The sequence below is a fragment of the Triticum dicoccoides genome, chromosome 6B, assembly GCF_002162155.2.
Source record: "Triticum dicoccoides isolate Atlit2015 ecotype Zavitan chromosome 6B, WEW_v2.0, whole genome shotgun sequence".
Lineage (NCBI taxonomy): Eukaryota > Viridiplantae > Streptophyta > Magnoliopsida > Poales > Poaceae > Triticum > Triticum dicoccoides.
Genome location: NC_041391.1, coordinates 536,683,232 through 536,705,746, shown reverse-complemented (window position 1 = coordinate 536,705,746; position 22,515 = coordinate 536,683,232). Strand labels below are relative to the sequence as shown.

The 22,515-nt window shown below is 45.4% G+C and overlaps 1 protein-coding gene across 1 annotated transcript; it reads left to right on the top strand.

Annotated features, from left to right (window-relative positions):
* Positions 1 to 6,989: 6,989 nt before the first annotated feature.
* On the top strand, positions 6,990 to 12,321 carry LOC119322620 (soluble inorganic pyrophosphatase-like). Its single transcript, XM_037596106.1, has 9 exons — positions 6,990 to 7,117; positions 9,688 to 9,819; positions 9,936 to 9,964; positions 10,626 to 10,691; positions 11,013 to 11,120; positions 11,201 to 11,266; positions 11,492 to 11,612; positions 11,724 to 11,805; positions 11,973 to 12,321. The coding sequence occupies exons 2-9, from the start codon at positions 9,690 to 9,692 to the stop codon at positions 12,013 to 12,015; spliced, it is 645 nt and encodes a 214-aa protein (XP_037452003.1). The 5' UTR covers positions 6,990 to 7,117; positions 9,688 to 9,689; the 3' UTR covers positions 12,016 to 12,321.
* The last annotated feature ends 10,194 nt before the right edge of the window (positions 12,322 to 22,515 follow it).

Sequence of the window (22,515 nt, the reverse complement as noted above, 5' to 3'; positions counted from 1 at the left end):
CCGGATGATTCTAAATCGCAAACCGGATACGTGTTTATATTGAACGGTGGAGCTGTAAGTTGCTGCAGTTCTAAACAATGCATCATGGCGGGATCTACATGCGAAGCAAAGTACATAGCTGCTTCGGAAGCAGCAAATGAAGGAGTCTGGATGAAGGAGTTCATATCCGATCTAGGTGTCATACCTAGTGCATCGGAACCAATGAAGATCTTCTGTGACAATACTGGTGCAACTACCTTGGCAAAGGAATCCAGATTTCACAAGAGGACCAAGCACATCAAGAGACGCTTCAATTCCATCCGGGACCAAGTCCAGGTGGGAGACATAGAGATTTGCAAGATACATACGGATCTGAATATTGCAGACCCGTTGACTAAGCCTCTTCCACGAGCAAAACATGATCAGCACCAAGGCTCCATGGATGTTAGAATCATTACTGTGTAATCTAGATTATTGACTCTAGTGCAAGTGGGAGACTGAAGGAAATATGCCCTAGAGGCAATAATAAAGTTATTATTTATTTCCTTATATCATGATGAATGTTTATTATTCATGCTAGAATTGTATTAACCGGAAACATAATACATGTGTGAATACATAGACAAACATAGTGTCACTAGTATGCCTCTACTTGACTAGCTCGTTGATCAAAGATGGTTATGTTTCCTGACCATAGACATGAGTTGTCATTTGATTAACGGGATCACATCATTAGAAGAATGATGTGATTGATTTGACCCATTCCGTTAGCTTAGCACTTGATCGTTTAGTATGTTGCTATTCCTTTCTTCTTCATGACTTATACATGTTCCTACAACTATGAGATTATGCAACTCCCGTTTACCGGAGGAACACTTTGTGTGCTACCAAACGTAACAACATAACTGGGTGATTATAAAGGAGCTCTACAGGTGTCTCCAAAGGTACATGTTGAGTTGGCGTATTTCGAGATTAGGTTTTGTCACTCCGATTGTCGGGGAGGTATCTCTGGGCCCTCTCGGTAATGCACATCACTATAAGCCTTGCAAGCAATGTAGCTAATGAGTTAGTTACGGGATGATGCATTACATAACGAGTAAAGAGACTTGCCGGTAACGAGATTGAACTAGGTATTGAGATACCGACGATCGAATCTCGGGCAAGTAACATACCGATGACAAAGGGAACAATGTATGTTGTTATGTGGTTTGACCGATAAAGATCTTCGTAGAATATGTAGGAGCCAATATGAGCATCCAGGTTCCGCTATTGGTTATTGACCGGAAACGTGTCTCGGTCATGTCTACATAGTTCTCGAACCCGTAGGGTCTGCACGCTTAAAGTTTCAATGACGGTTATATTATGAGTTTATGAGTTTTGATGTACCAAAGATTGTTCGGAGTCCCAGATGTGATCACGGACATGACGAGGAGTCTCGAAATGGTCGAGACATGAAGATTGATATATTGGAAGCATATATTTGGACATCAGAAGTGTTCCGGGTGAAATCGGGATTTTACCGGAGTACCGAGGGGTTACCGGAACCTCCCGGGGGCTTAATGGGCCATAGTGGGCCTTAGTGGAGAAGAGGAGAGGAGGCCAGGGCAGGGCCGCGCGCCTCTCCTCCCCTAGTCCGAATAGGACAAGGAGAGGGGGCGGCTCCTAATCCAACAAGGAAGGGAGGGAGTAGGCCTCCTCCTGGCCGGCCGCACCTTCCCCCCTTGCTCCTTTATATACGGGGGCAGGGGGCATCCTAGACACAACAACAACATATCATTGATCTCTTAGCTATGTGTTGTGCCCCCTCCACCATAGTCCTCCTTGATAATATTGTAGCGGTGCTTAGGCGAAGCCCTGCGACGGTAGAACATCATCATCGTCACCACGCCGTCGTGCTGACGGAACTCCCCCTCGACACTCGGCTAGATCGGAGTTCGAGGGACGTCATCGAGCTGAACGTGTGCTAGAACTCAGAGGTGTCGTGCTTTCGGTGCTTGATCGGTCGGGTCGTGAAGACGTACGACTACATCAACCGTGTTGTTCCAACGCTTCCGCTTTCGGTCTACGAGGGTACGTGGACAACACTCTCCCCTCTCGTTGATATGCATCACCATGATCTTGCGTGTGCGTAGGAATTTTTTTGAAATTACTACGTTCCCCAACAGTGAAGTGCCTTTTTCTATGCGAAATGATGTAGAAGAAGGGTTTTGGAGATATTTGGGTGATGAAAACTGTGAGGGGCAGTAGGGCAGCCATAAAGGTCAATGACCAAGTTGGACCATATTTCCCCAGTCGCAAAGGAGTCAGACAGGGTGACCCTCTTTCCCCTTTGTTATTTGACATAGTAGTTGATGCACTTGCTACGATGATCAAGCAAGCTCAACAATAAGGGTTGATAGGTGGACTTGCCTCACATCTAGTTGATGGTGTATTAGCCCCACTACAATATGCAAATGACACCATCTTGTTGATGAACAATGACCTTCTTGAGGCTAGAAAGCTGAAATACATTCTACGTATTTTTAGCAAATATCCAAGCTCAAGATAAACCTTCATAAGAGTGATGTTTTCTTTCTTGGGAAATGCAATTGACAATGAACAAAGTTACAAAGATACCTTCACTTGCAATGTTGACACTTCTCCATTAAATTATTTAGGGCTCCCAGTCAGTGACAAAAAGGTTGAGTAAATTCTCAGTGGGGCTTTGTTGAAGAGAAGATTGGAAAAAAGATGGCAGGATGGATATGGAATATACTATCTAATGGAGATAGAGCGGCCTTCACAAATGCATGCTTGAGCAACATCCCTCTATACATGCTCTCTTTCCTAGAAGCTCCTAAAGGTTCTCTGAAAAAGATGAACACGAGTAGAGCTAAAATGGTATGGCAAGAGAGCAGAGACAAAACGAAATAGCACTTAGTCAATTGGCTTGCTATCAAAGATTGTGGAGGCTTGTCAGTGTTGGGTCTTTAAGCTATGGACTAGAGTATGATAGTTAAGTGGCTATGGAAATTGGAAAATTATGAGGGGATGTGGCAATCTTTGCTTAGCGGGAAATATTTGAAGGATAAAACTTGTCAAGCCTGACTGATGGGATTGGTGGTTCCCATTTTTGGCAAGGCTTGATGAAGTTTAATCCACTTTTTCCAGAAGAATGCTAAGAGACTGGTCTGACAACTTTATTTTGGGAAGGCATCTGGGTTGGCAAAAAAATCTCTTGGAAATAAATACCCAAGATTGTACTCAATTTACTTTACCAAGAAAGTTATTCTCCGCTTTGTGAAATATAGAGTATGTGATTGTTTGGAATTCAGAAGTACTCGGGAGAAACTTCTTTGCAATGGGGAGAGATGAAGGAGCTTGTGGATAAAATCTGGCTTACAGATGATAAGGATGGAGTTAAATGGAAGATTGGAGCCAATAAAACACTTAGTGTGAAAAGGTTGTACCTCCAAATCAAAGTTGTTGGGCTGCTTGGATATAGAAAGATTTGGAAAATCAAAATGCTTTTGAAAATAGAAATTTTATTATGGCTAATGATTAGGAACAATATATTCACCAAACACAACCTGCTTAAAAGGGTTTGGAATGGCATTGAGCAGTGCTACTTTTTGTGATCAACCTGGAACTATGAAGCAGTTGCTATTCGACTGTAGCCTTAGCAAGTTCATATGGAGAGTTACTCGTCCTGCCTTTAACCTAGCTAGGCGACCTGATGGTGTTCATGAACTTATTGATGACTGGCTAGATCAGTTCCCTCCTAGCCAATGCAGGATGGCTATCATGGGAGTGACTGGTTTGTGCTAGACAATTTGGACGACTAGAAACGTTGCTTGTTTTGAAAAGAAATGCCTCATGATCCTGCAATAGTCATCTTCGGTTTATGTCATCATATCATCAAATGAAAAATCTTACAGACAAGCTAAGGGGCAGGAACCGTTGAGCTTGGAATGGAGAAGATAAAAAATGGTGGTGCAAGAGATCTACAGCAGAACACATATGGGGCTCCTACCGTCCCCAGAATTATGAGTGACCGATGTTCTTATGATAACCATGTCGCTTCCATTCCTCTCTATTACCATTTAATGCCCCCCCCCCCCTTCCTTGTCTGGCCTGTATGAACCTTTCTAGTGTAACTATAGTTGTGAGTTTGATATTGTAATGTTATGTTTAATAGTTTGTGTGTTGTGGATCTATGCTCATGATCCTTTCGTGGTCACCTGCAGCCATAGGTGGCCAACGGGCCGACTCGGGCACGGCACAGGCTGGCACAGGATGCAGAGCCCAATTTATAAGCATGTTGTGTCGTGCTGGCACATGGACCTGGCCCTCGGGGACGGGCACTGACACATTAACTAAATGGTCTGGCACGACACAACTCATGTGCCGGGTGGCCCAATGCTTTTAGGCCTTTTGGGTTGTTTTGCGCCATTTTTTGGCCTTTTGAAGCAGTTAAATCATATTAAAAATTAAAAATAAATGGGTCGTATTGTGTCGGCATGTGAGTCTGCCCATGGCGGACGAGCACGACACACAGTGTGCCACAGGCCAAGCACGACCCATTTAGTCGCGTGTCGGACACGCATGCTCGTGGGCTAGCTCTGCCTGCAATATGTGAGTCGCATGAGGTAGTAACCCTCCAGACTGGTGCTGGTGGTGATACGGTTTACTTTCTTAGTTTGGTTTTATTTGTTTTGTAAAGCAAAAATGGTGATTTCGTTAATAGAAATCGACGAGAAGGCTCGTTGTCAAAAGGAAAAAGTTGGTCTCGCCCATCCAAAAGTGTCTTTCTGCTCCCGAGCTCAAATGAACTCGATGAACAGTAAAATAAAAAACTAATATTTTTTGGGGAGAAACATTGATAAAAGTTCTAACTGCTTGCAAAAAATCGTCATGGAATCACATTCCTGTAAGGCATGATAAAAACAAATTCAGTGCTCCAAAATGCTTTTGGAAGTAGCATTTTCATAGTATCGATTTTTTTTTGCCACGCCTTCTAGGAATGTGATTTCATGACGAATTTTTGCAAGTATTTAAAAACTTCTGTCAATGTTTCTTCCAAAAAAATTGGAATTTTTTAAACTTTTTTTATTTTGTTTTGATTTTACTGTTCACCCGAGCTCATTTGAGCTCGGGTGCAGAAACTCTGCGTCCTTGCCCATCGACCTATCTGCCTCGTGCTCCCTTACATCATCTTTCTTTCATATTATTTGTCCACTGACCTCTCAAAAAACTTATTTTAATATATCTACCCAATGACCCTTCAGAAAGCTTAATTTGTCCACTGACCTCTCAAAAAACTTATTTTTATATATGATCCTCTATATATACGCTAAATCGTTTGACTACACTCATACACGTAGCGTAGCCAAATCGTTTGACTATAATAAGTGTACGACTTGCTCCAAATGACTTGACTACGCTCACGTGCTCAGACAGTAAATTACTCGTAGTCGCACCAAACCCTTCGACTACACTCATAAAGTTGATATAGCCAAACGCTCTAGTAACACCATGGGTATGATTGTAATAAAGCGGTTTGTCGTATTATAATGAGGCATATTCATAAATAAGTTTTTTGAGAGGTAGTCGGATGGATTTTTTTTTCAGAAGGGTCATTTAGTATAAATAAACATTTTTTTAACTCGAAGTTGGCCACATACACAAGTATACACCGCATACAACCACCCTGTGAACACGCGCACACCTATCCATATGACCACTTCGAGAGATGAAGTCATCATAGGCGCCTTGAAGTTGACGGAAATATCTTCTCCCACTGAACGAATATCGCTGAAAAATCTGAAATAAATCAAAAAAAATTGTGAACATCAATGTTAAATTTAGGATTTGAAACCATTGTCCTCTAAGAGCATCTCCAGCCGTTGGCAGCCACAAGAACACCACCGAACCAAAAAAGTTGGTGTCTTGGGGGTCATCCGGCGAAATTTGGCGAAATAAAGAGGGTATCTTTTCAGTCACACCTCACCCCAAGCAAAAAATTGTGAGAAGAATGATTAAGTGGGCCAAAAAAAGGACATGTGGTGAGACACGATTCGCCGAAACTTCCGCCGGCGCCCCAAGAGCCCCCCAGCGCACCGGATTTCGTCTGGGTTTGCCGGCGCTATTTTGACGTCTTGGAGGGTGTTGGGGGCGTGGCTGAGCCGTTTTTTGGCGAAAAGCGCCATTCGAGCCTAAAACCGAGCCTAAAAAGGCGTCGGAGGCGACTGGAGATGCTCTAACGTTTGTAACATCTTTCTTTCTACAGAATTCTCTTTTGTTTGTGTATTTGTCAGCGGCCGCAAAGCTGTGCATCGCACAGAGTCTGCTCCTTTGACGGTCATACCATACCTTTTTTTCTTTCTTTTTTCGCCGAAGGCGGCACCATACCCGGAGTAGCCACGTAGCACATCACCCGAACTAGGAAGCACCGCGTCCATCCTTTCACCCTGATGGACATGTGCAACAGGGATGCCGCAATGTTCTCTCTAGTCTACCAAATGAAAGCCACTTTCATTAGCCATCAAAACAAACTCCTCCAAAAAGATACCGTAGCTAAACATCGAGCCAGTTTACGAAAATGTCGAACTAAAGGTAATGTAGAACTTACTTTAGCTAATTCTCTATACTTTGCAGATTTTATTGGCAACCAAACAGCTGAAATCGAAACTGGTCTCGGGACAAATGGAGGAAGAAAAACCCGGTCCATGCGCGACAGAAGCCGCGGCACCCGTACGGAGGCGACGCTTCCAGCAGGTCGACTGTGGACGAGGTCCACAAACCCCGGGGTCCCGATTCCCAGTATATGCTCTCGTCTCGTGGGTGGTGCGAGGGAATCCGGTGCGGCTCGGCCCCCCAACCGCGGCTTCCATCCCACTCTTGCTTCCACTAAAGCGTTATCCCCCGCGTGGCCGCCTCCCAGCCGTCCACCCGGCGATCCGACGGCCACGGAAGCCCGAGCGACCGGCCCCGGACGCCCGCCAGGCCCACGGCGCTTTCCCCCCGTATATCTTTCGCGTCGCCAGAAAGGAAGGCCACGCCTCAAAGTTAATATCGCGGCATCGGGTCCTGCGCTGCGCGCTTGCTGCTGCTCCCTCGCCCTCGCCTCCGCTGCCGTCGCGCCAGATCAACCCCGCCGGTGAGGGATCCCTCTCCCTCCCCCTCCCCTCTCCTCCCTTCCCTGCCGTCGGTTCCGTTTCGGGTGGCCGGACCGGTTGCTTCGCCGCCCGTTCGACGGGGCGGCGGCGCTGGTTTGTTGAGGCGTGGCGCTGTGCCACTGTACTGTACGAGTGAGCGCATTTCCTGGTTCCTGTCGCTTGCAGTCCGTTCTTCTGCTGCTTATTTTTTCTCCGGTTACGGCCTCCCTGGTTCGGTGGTTTAGGTGGGATCCTTCTGCTCTGATTCGTCTGAGGGATGGTGGTGCGTTTCGCGATCGGTCGATTGTGGTATGGCTCGTGGCCTCTTTCTCGTCTGCTGCTTCCCTTTTTGCTCCGCAGGGTAAAATTCCCCCCTCTGTTCACCTGCTCCTCCATCTCTCCCTGTGTACGTTCCTGTGCATTTCGGTGGTCTTGAACGGCCTTTCCACCGCGATTCAAGTGCTCAAATCTCCCCTGAGTTTCGAATAGGACGAAGACGACGACGAGAACTCGGCGGCGCTTTTTTTTCGATTTTTGTCCGTTCTCTGGATTTAGTCCGATCTGTTTCGCGGCTGCAGAGGCGCGGATATTTTCCTCCTTCCGTGGTGTTCCTTCTCGTCCTTTTTGAGCAACTTCTCTTTCCTCTAGTTTGCCAAACTTGTAGCAGCATGCGTCGCTGCTCTCCAAATCTGTTCGTTGCGGTTGCGGCGGCTGTTTCCCCTCTTAGATATTGTTCTTTTTTACCCGCATTTGTGCTTTGTCTCGCCTATGCTCCTGGATGATTCTGTTACTATTTCTAGAGAGCACGAGTTGGACCATGCGGCAGTTGTTCTTCAAGGGGAGGCTCTTAATCTTGTCTGATGTTCAGTTAGGAGTACTATTTAGGACGTGATGTCATCTTCCGATTTACTTTATTTTGCTTCTGAAGATCATGCTAGCTTTGACTAGTACACTGCAGTCCTGTCCAGTCCTCGCATAAATTATTAGCCTAGGTCCTGTCTATCTGTTAAATTAGTGTTACTTGTTAATATTGTTTACTGATAGTATATTGCTGCTATTCTTTGGAAGTTACTTGTTAGAAGGGCTGTGCACTTTACATTTAGCCTTTTGCGTGTGGACGTGTGGCGTTGTCGACTGGGGACTTTTTCTGGCTTTTCAAATGCCAATGAAGTTGCTTAGATCTGTCTTTCTTTGCGGCCATTTTCAGTCTGCTAGTATATTATGTGGTCAATTATCAGGCAATGTAGAGCCCAGTTCAGGGAACATGGAAACTGTGTATCCTTGGATGCAACTGCGCTGTGTTTAGGGGTAGTTGCCAACACAAAGGGTTATTGGGATGGACAAAGTTGAATTACTTGTGATATATGTGTCAGTATTGATGTGGAAAGAGCTACGTGGTCAGGATTAGGCAACTCATGCAAAAACATGAGAATACAGGGTCAGGTTTTCCGTTTTCCATTTTTGCATAGTCCATACATAGCTTTCACCACCCAACATTCAGTAGAGCATTATTTAGGTTAATATGTTGAGTTATTTAGGACGTGATGCCATCTTCAGATTTTATTTTATTTTGTTTCGATTCCTAAGATCATGCTAACTTTGACTAACGTACTACAGTCCTGTGCTGGCATAGATTATTAGCCTATTCTAACTGCAGCTCGTGCCTATCTGTTAAATTAATGTTAGTTGTTACTAGTATTGTTTACTGATGTCTTGCTAGTGTTCTTTTCTAAGTTATTTATGAGAAGGGGTGTGCACCTTACATTTGCCTTTTGCGTGTGGCCTTGGAGTTACCCCGCCTAACTGTGGTCCTCTGGCCTTTCAGTTTGTTCAATGCCAACTAAGTTGCTTAGATCTGTCTTTCTTTGTGACAATTATCTGTTTGCATGTGAATGATTTTCACTGACAGGAGAACACTGATGCGAGTATTCAATTGGTTCTCCGGGTTATGGATGTTGTAGTAGTCATTTGGATTGGATAAGTGCATAATTTGTCTGCTATTATGTGGTATGGTCAGTTATCTGGCAATAGAGACCAGAGTATTAGTATACATATTCAGGAAACAAGGAAATTGTGTATTCTTGAATACAACTGCGTTGTGTTTAGGGGAAGTTGCCAACACGAGGTTTCTTGGGATGGGCAAAGTTGAATCTACCTGTATTGTCGACAGTTTCTGTGCTTATGTAGGTGTCAGTATTGCTGTCGAAAGATTAGGCAACTCATGCAAAAACATGAGAATACAGGGTTAGGTTTTCCGTTTTGCATAGTCCATACATTGGAGATTTCTTCTTGATGGTCAAGCACCAGGTTGAAATTTATTTGCCCATTACATAGCTTTCACTACCCAACATGTAGTAGAGCATTATTCAGATTAATATGCGGAGGATGACATTGTTAGCTTCGAAATGTTTATAATTTAGTTTGTTGCATGAAATTTTGAAGTTCTGTAATGTTTTCTCACCCTATGTTTGGAGCCTCTCTTAACTTGTCTTTCAAGTATTTACATTTGCTTGTTAGTGTCCTTGATATAGAGAATCTAGTTACTTACCGATGATATTTTCTAATTATACAGCCATGTCTGGAGAAGCTGATGGGAAGACCTACCAGGTATCAAGGATGCCCCCTGCTGCTCTCAATGAGCGCATCCTTTCTTCCATGTCTCAAAAGCACGTTGCTGCTCACCCATGGCATGACCTGGAGATAGGTATTGTGCACCCTCAGTTGAACAATGTTAAGATAGTTTTGCTAAAAATTTGTACTGTGCTGCAAGTGTTTCTGTTTAATATCTTACTAGTTGCTATATTTTCTTTGAAAGTGCAGGTCCAGGAGCCCCTGCAGTTTTCAACTGTGTAAGTTTAACGAACTTGCAAAATGGATCTGTTTATCATAAAGAGATTCATTGTTCCTGACCCTGCTTCACCTTAATTGTTATTTGAACAAAAAGATCACAATAAACTTTTGGTAAAAGTTCTATCTTGGTCGGAGTGGGGATAGCATTTCTCTTCTGCATGTCTATGGAGTTTTGCAAAACCCAAACACCTCAGAGATAGATATAGATCTTTTAAATAGTTTAGCTTTAGTCGATGTTCTGATCAACTTGATTGATATCAAATTGGAGCTTTACCTTCATGCTTGCATTTAGTTTCAAATTTCGTCATAGGGACTGAAATTGATCTACTTGGTTTTGAAGTCTTGAAATCCTCCTTTTGAAACTTCCATACTTGTATTAATTCCATAAAAAAATGGGGTCAGGTTTATTGAGACTTTTTGGGCCATTCTAGAGTTTGCAGTTCCTGCTACCAGTTTGGCTTTCACATGATATATACTAGCTCAGGCGTGTCTCAAGTTATTGTACTAAGCCATTGTTATATGCATTAATCTTACTTTGTGTGACCAGCTAAGACAAGATGTTCTATTCTGGATTTCCTTTTTATTTTCCTGTCTTTATCTGCTGTTTTATTAAGTTATGTGCAGTTACACAGACTTGTTTCTTTTTCCTTTCATTTCCAGGTGGTTGAGATTCCTAGAGGCAGCAAGGTTAAGTATGAGTTGGACAAAGCAACTGGTCTTATCAAGGTCAGCTTGCCGTACATCGTTTTGCCTTTGTGTGCATCATGTTACTTAACTCCCTGTTGAATCCTAAAGGGTGTCATTAGAATCCAGCTGTTATGCTCAGAATGTAAAAGGGAGATTAAAGACACTATCTATTAACACTGCATGTACAAATTGAGGAGTTCTGTTAATACTGACAAAAGGACATGCCTTAATAATGTGCCACTAACTGTAGGTTAGTCAGTAATGTGCCACACATGAATGTGGAGCACTTGCATAGTTGCATCTTACACTACTTTTATTCTACATTGATAAAAGAAAACTTGAACGTTTTGTTTATTCCAGGTTGATCGTGTTCTGTACTCCTCAGTTGTGTACCCACACAATTATGGCTTCATTCCACGCACACTCTGCGAGGATAATGACCCGATGGACGTCCTTGTCCTGATGCAGGTATCGAATGGATGCGGTGCTTAATTATTTGTACATTATATAAGCTCTGTCCTAACATCACTGCTCTTTCTCCTGGACAGGAACAAGTTGTTCCTGGTTGCTTCCTGCGTGCCCGTGCTATTGGGCTTATGCCTATGATTGATCAGGTTAGATTTCACCATCACTTGTTTAAATTGAAGATGCTTTATTTCATGTCAGCATGGACAAGAAATTATTTGCTTGTATATTCCACTGCACAGTTTTAAGATTGCTTGATGCATGAGCTCAGAAAGGCAGCAAAAACAAAGGGTGAAGAATTAGAGTACCACTTAAAAAGTGGGTTCTATCTGACTGCTGAGTTCTTACATTAGTTAATCATTTGATGTCACTAGGGTGAGAAAGATGACAAGATCATAGCTGTCTGTGCTGATGATCCTGAGTACCGTCACTTCAGAGACATCAGTGAACTTCCCCCGCATCGCCTACAGGAGATCCGTCGCTTCTTTGAAGACTGTACATTCCTCAACTATGATCAATTTCACTTTCCGTTCCAAAATTGTATGTGCCAGATCATGAACTGAACTAACTGGATTCTGACCATTGAACTTGTGTTGTGTTTGACAGACAAGAAGAATGAAAACAAGGAGGTTGCAGTGAATGATTTCCTCCCAGCAGAAGATGCCATCAACGCAATCAAGTACTCAATGTGAGTTTTGCTGCTTCATACTTGTACTAAATTTGTTTACTCTACTAGCATATGGTCTCTATACTGCCTTACTGTTATTTTCTTTTCTTTTCTTTTTTTGCGGGTGGCTTACTGTTAACTGAACTGTTTCTTTCTTGCGCTGAACCGCTTAAAATGCTATACGGCAGGGACCTCTACGGTTCGTACATCATGGAGGGCTTAAGGAAGTGATCTCCAGCTGGTGGACTGCAGATGCTACGCGATCCGCCCTACGGCTTATTAATAGTACGGCAGACATTTATGTTGACATGATGATCGAAAACCATCAGTCTGTCGGGGATCTATATATACCTTCTGTCCATGCTGAGCCAAGCATGGGTACATTTTCCTTCCGTATATGCCATGTCAGGTCCAAGTATTTGACCTCTTGCTGGAACCTTTTTTGTCAAACCGTCTCTTAACAGAGCGGCTGCTTAATAGGAAATCAGCGTTACGTGAAGGCGCGTATGCGTGCCTCCAGTCCGTTTAACCGTGTGATATCTTGATGTTGTGTGGTATCCGCTGGTTTCGCTTTCCCTTGGGTTTTTTTTTCCCCATTAATTAGTTTTCTGTGAACGTCCTCAGCTGTTGTCACGATCATGGAATCCTGTGTAGTCTTTGTCACAGGAGTTCAGAGCTGTTGGAACTTTTTCAAGGAACGTCCTCAACTGGTGTCACATCTTCAGTTTTCTCTCTCTATTCATCTCAGCCACATCCCTTTGCATCACGCCATCGCATTGCTAGTTTCTTTCACGTTTAGCGTCTCTGGATGATCCGAATATCCAATTCTGCGTTTGGGCTCATCTGCACCTCATGAACAGTAAATTCAAAAATAATAAAATTCTGAATTTTTTTGTGGAGAAAGATGACTTAGTGTGTGAGGTGCGTGTCAAACTTTAAAGCATTTGGAAATCAGGTCCAGACAATGCACAAACAGTAAACTTTTCACAGACCTCAAATTTATCTTTTTTTACTGAGAGCTACTCGGACATCCATATGCTCTAAATTTTGGCATGGAGACCACGGTGAGGCCAACTCCATCGCGCGACCCTATCCTGTCCGGCCCGGTCCGTTTGGGGTAAAAGGGACAAAGGAGGCGGCCCAGCGCGCGGGCGCAAACAGACTTTTGTCCGTTTTGTGTCCGCTTTCGACCCATCTGCGGCCCAAGTTTGCGCCGCTTTTGGGGTGAAACGGACACCACGCGGACGCGCGGGTCGTCTGCGCGTGTCCTCCCCTGGCCCGCCCGTCGGTGGCACAGGACGGGCCTTTTTCTATCCGCCCCCTCCTCCCTCCGGCCGCATCCACTCCACTCTTCCACACTCTTCCCCTCTCTCCCCCTCGCCGCCGCCGGCCGCCCGCTGCCATTGCAGCCGTGCACCTCGGACGCGCGCTTGCCCAGCCCCTTCCTCTTGTCGCTGCCGAGCTACCCAAGCACGGCCACCTTGTTTGCGCATCCGCCGACCGGATTTGGGGCGGATCCGGTCGGTCTTGAGCTCGCCCGGCTGTGGGAGGCCGGGCCGCGCCATGGACTGGCCGGGCACCTTGCCGGAAGGCCCTGGCAGGGCCGCAAGGCCACATGCAGGCAGTGGCTCGTCCTCTAGCCGCTCGGATCTGCACCGTCGGTGGTCCGCCGACAGATACGCGAATGGCGGCCGGCCGGGCTCGTAGCTTGCCCAAAAGCTCGTCGGCGTGCCGTTGCCCCTCATCAAGTGCGACCACTGCCCAAGGGTGGTCGTGCGCCGCGTGTCTACAACGCCGGAGCATCCCGGATGGGTGTTCATCAAGTGCTTAAAGAAGGGTGTTCATCCCGGATACTATGTGCGAAGAAGCAACAAGGCACGATACTACGTGTGAGGAAGCAACGTCGACTTCTGGCTTGAAGAAGAAAGGAGGGGGCAACGTCGTGCCTCCTCCACAGATCAACAATGAGTGCATCGAGAAGGCGCTAACCCAACTCAAGGGAGCAGTTATGGAAGTTGGGTATCTTCTCAAATGTATTCTTGTGGTTCTTGTTTTCTTTGGCCTTATTTTACTAGTCAAAATGTGATGATGTATTGTCATGTACCGAAAATGAATGATAAAAAAAGTTTAAGGACTTGCAAAGAAATATACGCGGACAGGATGGGGCAAATGGATGCGGCCGCGCGCTGGGCGCACGGCCACCGCATCCCAGGACAGGCCCGGACACGACCCCAAACCCCTACCCAAACGGACAGAATCCGGACAAAACGGACGTCCGTTTGGGGTCGCGCGGTGGAGTTGGCCTGACGCACTTCGTCATCTTTCTCCACAAAAAAGTTAGAATTTTTTGAATTTTTATACTATTTTAAAACATTTTTGTAGTCACTCCCGGAGATGAGCCCGGGAGCCAAAACGCCTCACTCCTGGATGGTCTTTTTTTTTTATGTTAAATCTCTCTAGTCTCTGCTAAGTAAATAGGTAATTTTTCTACTAATTTAATCCATAAGTAGATAACTAGCATGGCATTGACAGAACTAACAACATACTGGTACTGGTCTAAACAAGCACGTACTACGCAAACACTAGACAAATCTACACATGATGCTAGCACTGCTAATACAGAAATTATCAGGAGAGGGATAAATGCGTTATACCCTCCAATAGGCCATGCAGAAGCCGCCGCGGCGGTGGCAGCAGCAGCAGCGTCCTCGGTGGCCTTCTTGTCGGCCTCGGTCTTCTCGGCGGTGGCACGTTCGGCGTCGCTGGACATGGTGATGATGGAGACGACGCGGACGTAGAGGAAGTAGTGGATCAGAGGCGAGCAGTCGCGTAGTCGCTTCCCAAAAACCTATTCGTCTTTCTCCCGTACAGGAACCAGAGAGACGGGGTTTCGGAGACCTGTTCTCCCGTCGACCGTGTACGCGGCAGACAGGATGGAGTCACCGGCGGCAGCAGCAGCAAAGGAACGACGGGGGGTGGTTCGCGTGGAGCAGATGTGATCTGATCGTGGCGGCTAGGGTTAGGGGACACCACACACTTATATAGACACAGCCGTGTGGAGAGACGTGGGCTCGACCCACGTCCGAGTCCGTGACAGCCCACGATCCGACGTCTCAGATCGTGGCCCTACTGTCAGAAACTCTCCGTTAGTGACTGGCAAAAATAAGCGCATAGGTGTGAGCTCGGCTCAGCTCATTCCCGCAACCCGCGTCGCGTCGCGTCGCGTCGCGACGAGGCGTGGCAAGGTGGGCGGCGGCGGAGGAGCGCGCGAGGGCCTCTTCTCTTCTCAAGCTCCAATAGCATGTAGAAGAGCCACCCTTATAAGGAGGTCCAACTCCTCTTCCACTTCCGGGGTGGGACTAAACTTCCCACCTCTATCTAGTGCCAATAACCCACATGGGCCCTTAGAAATATTTCTGAAATTGCTATATGGGCTTAAGGCCCATCTCAAATTTCAGCAATCCCCCACCAGATCTCGAGGGCCCATTGTGTCCTCTGTTCCAATTGTTGTTTTGATATACTAGTGTTTCAGTGAAGACCTATTAAGGTTGAGCTTCACCTAGAGCAAGTAGCTACACTCCTTCACAACTGAACAATGGACTATGCTTGAATTGTCAGTTTGGCGTAAAGAAGCTTCACCACATGTCTTACTAGTACTAGGCTGCCGAAGGCTGACCCCTCGGGTGGAGCATATAAGTCACACTCCTGGCCTATTCATGAGCTTGCTAGAGATCACCCCAATCTCATAGACTGTGACCAGCAGTCAGGCTCATATAGGTGTGTTCCTTCAAAGATCGCTCTGTAGGATAGCATCTTGCTTACATAAGCCTTGGAACACATTAAGACAATAGTCATCCTACCATACATTATTGAGAGTATTGCATCTCCAACGGAGTGGGTTAGAATAGTTACTCTCCTCAGTTCACCACTGGCTTGTTTTCCGAGGTCCTACTTCACGGAATCTCCGATCACATAGGTTGGGTTACCACCATGGCAACTCATGTGGGTCTCATACCCATCTCCCTTGATGCACTATCTATCACTACACGTGATAGCCCTTTCGTAAAGGGGCCTGCCAGATTCTTAGCCGTATGGACATAGTCCAGCGCTATCACTCCGGAGTTTCTTTATTTTCTGTCATCTTTTAATCTCATTCTTATGTGTTTGTTGGACTTCATGTTGTCCTTTGAACTCTTCACCTTGGTGATGATGTTGGAAATATGCCCTAGAAGCAATAATAAAAGGATTATTATTATATTTCCTTGTTCATGATAATTGTCTTTTATTCATGCTATAATTGTATTATCCGGAAATCGTAATACACGTGTGAATACATAGACCATAATATGTCCCTAGTGAGCCTCTAGTTGACTAGCTCGTTGATCAACAGATAGTCATGGTTTCCTGACTATGGACATTGGATGTCATTGATAACGGGATCACATCATTAGGAGAATGATGTGATGGACAAGACCCAATCCTAAGCATAGCACAAGATCGTGTAGTTCATTTTGCTAGAGCTTTTCCAATGTCAAGTATCCTTTCCTTAGACCATGAGATCGTGTAACTCCCGGATACCATAGGAGTGCTTTGGGTGTACCAAACGTCACAACGTAACTGGGTGACTATAAAGGTGCACTACAGGTATCTCCGAAAGTATCTGTTGGGTTGACACGGATCGAGACTAGGATTTGCCACTCTGTATGACGGAGAGGTATCTCTGGGCCCACTCGGTATTGCATCATCATAATGAGCTCAAAGTGACCAAGTGTCTGGTCACGGGATCATGCATTACGGTATGAGTAAAGTGACTTGCCGGTAACGAGATTGAACGAGGTATTGGGATACCGACGATCGAATCTCGGGCAAGTAACATACCGATTGACAAAGGGAATTGTATACGGGGTTGCTTAAATCCTCGACATCATGGTTCATCCGATGAGATCATCGAGGAGCATGTGGGAGCCAACATGGGTATCTAGATCCCGCTGTTGGTTATTGACCGGAGAGCCATCTCGGTCATGTCTACATGTCTCCCGAACCCGTAGGGTCTACACACTTAAGGTTCGGTGACACTAGGGTTGTAGAGATATGAGTATGCAGCAAACTGAAAGTTGTTCGGAGTCCCGGATGAGATCCCGGACGTCACGAGGAGTTCCGAAATGTTCTGGAGGTAAAGAATTATATATAGGAAGTGCAGTTTCGGCCATTGGGAGAGTTTCGGGGGTCACCGGTATTGTACCGGGACCACCGGAAGGGTCCCGGGGGTCCACCGGGTGGGGCCACCTATCCCGGAGGGCCCCGTGGGCTGAAGTGGGGAGGGGACCAGCCCCTGGTGGGCTGGTGCACCCCCCCTTGGGCCCCCCCTGCGCCTAGGGTTGGAAACCTTAGGGTGGGGGGAGGGCGCCTCCACTTGCCTTGGGGGGCCCTCCACCCCCCTGGCCGCCGCCCCCCCCTTGGGAGATCCCATCTCCAGGGTCGGCGCCCCCCCCAGGAGGCCTATATAAAGGGAGAGAGGGAGGGCAGCCGCACCCTGAAGTCTTAGCGCCTCCCTCTCCCCTGCTACACCTCTTCCTCTCGCAGAAGCTCAGCGAAGCTCTGCCGGAACCCTGCTGCATCCACCACCACGCCATTGTGCTGCTGGATCTTCATCAACCTCTCCTTCCCCCTTGCTGGATCAAGAAGGAGGAGACGTCACGCTGACCGTATGTGTGTTGTACGCGGAGGTGTCGTCCGTTCGGCGCTAGGATCTCCGGTGATTTGGATCACGACGAGTACAACTCCATCAACCCCGTTCTCTTGAACGCTTCCGCTCGCGATCTACAAGGGTATGTAGATGCACTCCCCTCTCTTGTTGCTAGATGAACTCATAGATTGATCTTGGTGAATGTAGGAAAAAATTTATTTTATGCAACGTTCCCCAACAGTGGCATCATGAGCTAGGTCTATGTGTAGTTCTCTATTGCACGAGTAGAACATAAATCTGTTGTGGGCGTAGATGTTGTCAACTTTCTTGCCGCTACTAGTCTTATTTTGCTTCAGCGGTATTGTGGGATGAAGCGGCCTGGACCGACCTTACACGTACGCTTACGTGAGACAGGTTCCACCGACTGACATGCACTAGTTGCATAAGGTGGCTAGCGGGTGTCTGTCTCTCCCACTTTAGTTGGAGCGGATTCGATGAAAAGGGTCCTTATGAAGGGTAAATAGAAGTTGACAAATCACGTTGTGGTTATTCGTAGGTAAGAAAACGTTCTTGCTAGAACCCTATTGCAGCCACATAAAAGATGCAACAACAATTAGAGGACGTCTAACTTGTTTTTGCAGCAATTGCTTTGTGATGTGATATGGCCAAAAGTTGTGACGAATGATGAATGATATATTGTGATGTATGACATCATGTTCTTGTAATAGGAATCACGACTTGCATGTCGATGAGTATGACAACCGGCAGGAGCCATAGGAGTTGTCTTAATTATTGTATGACCTGTGTGTCAATGATTTAACGCCATGTAATTACTTTACTTTATTGCTAAACCGTTAGCCATAGTAGTAGAAGTAATAGTTGGCGAACAACTTCATGGAGACACGATGATGGAGATCATGGTGTCATGCTGGTGACGAAGATGATCATGGAGCCCCGAAGATGAAGATCAAAGGAGCTATATGATATTGGCCATATCATGTCACTACTATATAATTGCATGTGATGTTTATTATGTTTATGCATCTTGTTTACTTAGAACGACGGTAGTAAATAAGATGATCCCTTATAATAATTTCAAGAAAGTGTTCCCCTAACTGTGCACCGTTGCTAAAGTTCGTCGTTTCGAAGCACCACGTGATGATCGGGTGTGATAGATTCGTACGTTCACATACAACGGTTGTAAGACAGATTTACACATGCAAAACACTTAGGTTAACTTGACAAGCCTAGCATGTACAGACATGGCCTCGGAACACAGAGACCGAAAGGTCGAACATGAGTCGTATGGAAGATACGATCAACATGGAGATGTTCACCGATGATGACTAGTCCGTCTCATGTGATGATCGGACACGGCCTAGTCGACTCGGATCATGTAACACTTAGATGACTAGAGGGATGTCAAATCTGAGTGGGAGTTCATTAAATAATTTGATTAGATGAACTTAATTATCATGAACTTAGTCTAAAATCTTTGCAAAATGTCTTGTAGATCAAATGGCCAACGCTCATGTCAACATGAACTTCAACGCGTTCCTAGAGAAAACCAAGCTGAAAGATGATGGCAGCAACTATAGGGACTGGGCCCGGAACCTGAGGATCATCCTCATAGCTGCCAAGAAAGCATATGTCCTAGAAGGACCGCTAGGTGATGCACCCATCCCAGAGAACCAAGACGTTATGAATGCTTGGCAGTCACGTGCTGATGATTACTCCCCCATTCAGTGCGGCATGCTTTACAACTTACAACCGGGGCTCCAAAAGTGTTTTGAGCAACACGGAGCATATGAGATGTTCGAGGAGCTGAAAATGGTTTTCCAAGCTCATGCCCGGGTCGAGAGATATGAAGTCTCCGACAAGTTCTATAGTTGTAAGATGGAGGAAAAAAGTTCTGTCAGTGAGCACATACTCAAAATGTCTAGGTTGCACAACCGCCTGTCCCGGCTGGACATTAACCTCCCGGACAAGGCGGTCATTGACAGAATCCTTCAGTCGCTCCCGCCGAGCTACAAGAGTTTTGTGATGAACTACAATATGCAGGGGATGGTGAAAACTATTCCTAAAGTATTTTCAATGCTGAAGTCGGCAGAGGTAGAAATCAAGAAAGAACATCAAGTGTTGATGGTCAATAAAACCACCAAGTTCAAGAAGGGCAAGGGTAAGAAGAACTTCAAGAAGGACGGCAAGGATGTTGCCGCACCCGGTAAGCCAGTTGCCGGGAAGAAGTCAAAGAATGGACCCAAGCCTGAGACTGAGTGCTTTTATTGCAAAGGGAAGGGTCACTGGAAGCGGAACTGCCCCAAATACTTAGCAGACAAGAAGGCCGGCAACACTAAAGGTATATTTGATATACATGTAATTGATGTGTACCTTACCAGTACTCGTAGTAACTCCTGGGTATTTGATACCGGTGCCGTTTCTCATATTTGTAACTCACAACAGGAGCTGCGGAATAAGCGGAGACTGGCGAAGGACGAGGTGACGATGCGCGTCGAGAATGGTTCCAAGGTTGATATGATCGCCGTCGGCATGCTGCCTCTACATTTACCCACGGGGTTAGTTTTAAACCTCAATAATTGTTATTTAGTGCCAAGTTTGAGCATGAACATTGTATCTGGATCTCGTTTAATATGAGATGGCTACTCATTTAAATCCGAGAATAATGGTTGTTCTATTTATATGAGAGATATGTTTTATAGTCATGCCCCGATGGTCAATGGTTTATTCTTAATGAATCTCGAACGTAATGTTACACATATTCATAGTGTGAATACCAAAAGATGTAAAGTTGATAACGATAGTCCCACATATTTGTGGCACTGCCACCTTGGTCACATTGGTGTCAAGCGCATGAAGAAGCTCCATGCTGATGGACTTTTAGAGTCTCTCGATTATGAATCATTTGACACATGCGAACCATGCCTCATGAGCAAAATGACCAAGACTTCGTTCTCCGGAACAATGGAGCGAGCAACCAACTTATTGGAAATCATACATACCGATGTGTGCGGTCCAATGAGCGTTGAGGCTCGCGGAGGATATCGTTATGTTCTCACTCTCACTGATGACTTGAGTAGATATGGGTATGTCTACTTGATGAAACACAAGTCTGAGACCTTTGAAAAGTTCAAAGAATTTCAGAATGAGGTAGAGAATCAACGTGACCGAAAGATAAAATTCTTACGATCAGATCATGGAGGAGAATATTTAAGTCACGAATTTGGTACACACTTAAGAAAATGTGGAATCGTTTCACAACTCACGCCGCCTGGAACACCTCAGCGTAACGGTGTGTCCGAACGTCGTAATCGCACTCTATTGGATATGGTGCGATCTATGATGTCTCTTACCGATTTACCGCTATCATTTTGGGGATACGCTCTAGAGACAACTACATTCACTTTAAATAGGGCTCCATCTAAATCCGTTGAGACAACACCGTATGAATTATGGTTTGGGAAGAAACCTAAGCTGTCGTTTCTAAAAGTTTGGGGATGCGATGCTTATGTCAAGAAACTTCAACCTGAAAAGCTCGAACCCAAGTCGGAAAAATGCGTCTTCATAGGATACCCTAAGGAAACCATTGGGTATACCTTCTACCTTAGATCCGAAGGCAAGATCTTTGTTGCCAAGAACGGATCCTTTCTGGAAAAAGAGTTTCTCTCGAAAGGAGTAAGTGGGAGGAAAGTAGAACTCGATGAAGTACTACCTCTTGAACCGGAAAGTAGTGCAGCTCAGGAAAATGTTCCTGTGATGCCTACACCGACTGGAGAGGAAATAAATGATGATGATCAAGGTACTTTGGATCAAGTTGCTACTGAACTTCGTAGGTCCACAAGGACACATTCCACACCAGAGTGGTATGGCAACCCTGTCCTGGAAATCATGTTGTTAGATAACGGTGAACCTTCGAACTATGAAGAAGCGATGGCGAGCCCAGATTCCAACAAATGGCTTGAAGCCATGCAATCCGAGATAGAATCCATGTATGAAAACAAAGTATGGACTTTGACAGACTTGCCTGATGATCGGCGAGCGATAGAAAACAAATGGATCTTTAAGAAGAAGACGGACGCGGATGGTAATATTACCATCTATAAAGCTCGACTTGTCGCTGAGGGTTATCGGCAAGTTCAAGGGATTGACTATGATGAGACTTTCTCTCCTGTAGCGAAGCTGAAGTCCGTCCGAATCATGTTAGCAATTGCCGCATACTATGATTATGAGATATGGCAGATGGACGTCAAAACGGCATTCCTTAACGGACATCTTAAGGAAGAACTGTATATGATGCAGCCGGAAGGTTTTGTCGATCCTAAGAATGCTAACAAGGTATGCAAGCTCCAGCGATCCATTTATGGGCTGGTGCAAGCATCTCGGAGTTGGAACATTCGCTTTAATGAGATGATCAAAGCATTTGGGTTTATGCAGACTTATGGAGAAGCCTGCGTTTACAAGAAAGTGAGTGGGAGCTCTATAGCATTTCTCATATTATATGTAGATGACATACTTTTGATGGGAAATGATATAGAACTTTTGGACAGCATTAAGGTCTACTTGAATAAATGTTTTTCAATGAAGGACCTTGGAGAAGTTGCTTACATATTAGGCATCAAGATCTATAGGGATAGATCGAGACGCCTCATAGGTCTTTCACAAAGCACATACCTTGATAAGATATTGAAGAAGTTCAAAATGGATCAGTCCAAGAAGGGGTTCTTGCCTGTATTGCAAGGTGTGAGATTGAGCTCGGCTCAATGCCCGACCACGGCAGAAGATAAAGAAGAGATGAGTGTCATCCCCTATGCTTCAGCCATAGGATCTATTATGTATGCCATGCTGTGTACCAGACCTGATGTAAACCTTGCCATAAGTTTGGTAGGAAGGTACCAAAGTAATCCCGGCAAGAAACACTGGACAGCGGTCAAGAATATCCTGAAGTACCTAAAAAGGACAAAGGACATGTTTCTCGTTTATGGATGTGACGAAGAGCTCATCGTAAAGGGTTACGTCGATGCTAGCTT

Coding starts and splice junctions, on each gene's coding strand:
- LOC119322620 (XM_037596106.1), top strand. CDS start 9,690: ATGTCTGGAGAAGCTGATGGGAAGACCTACCAGGTATCAAGGATGCCC. Junction 9,965..10,625: donor CCCCTGCAGTTTTCAACTGT/GTAAGTTTAACG, acceptor TTTCATTTCCAG/GTGGTTGAGATTCCTAGAGG. Junction 11,121..11,200: donor ACGTCCTTGTCCTGATGCAG/GTATCGAATGGA, acceptor TCTCCTGGACAG/GAACAAGTTGTTCCTGGTTG.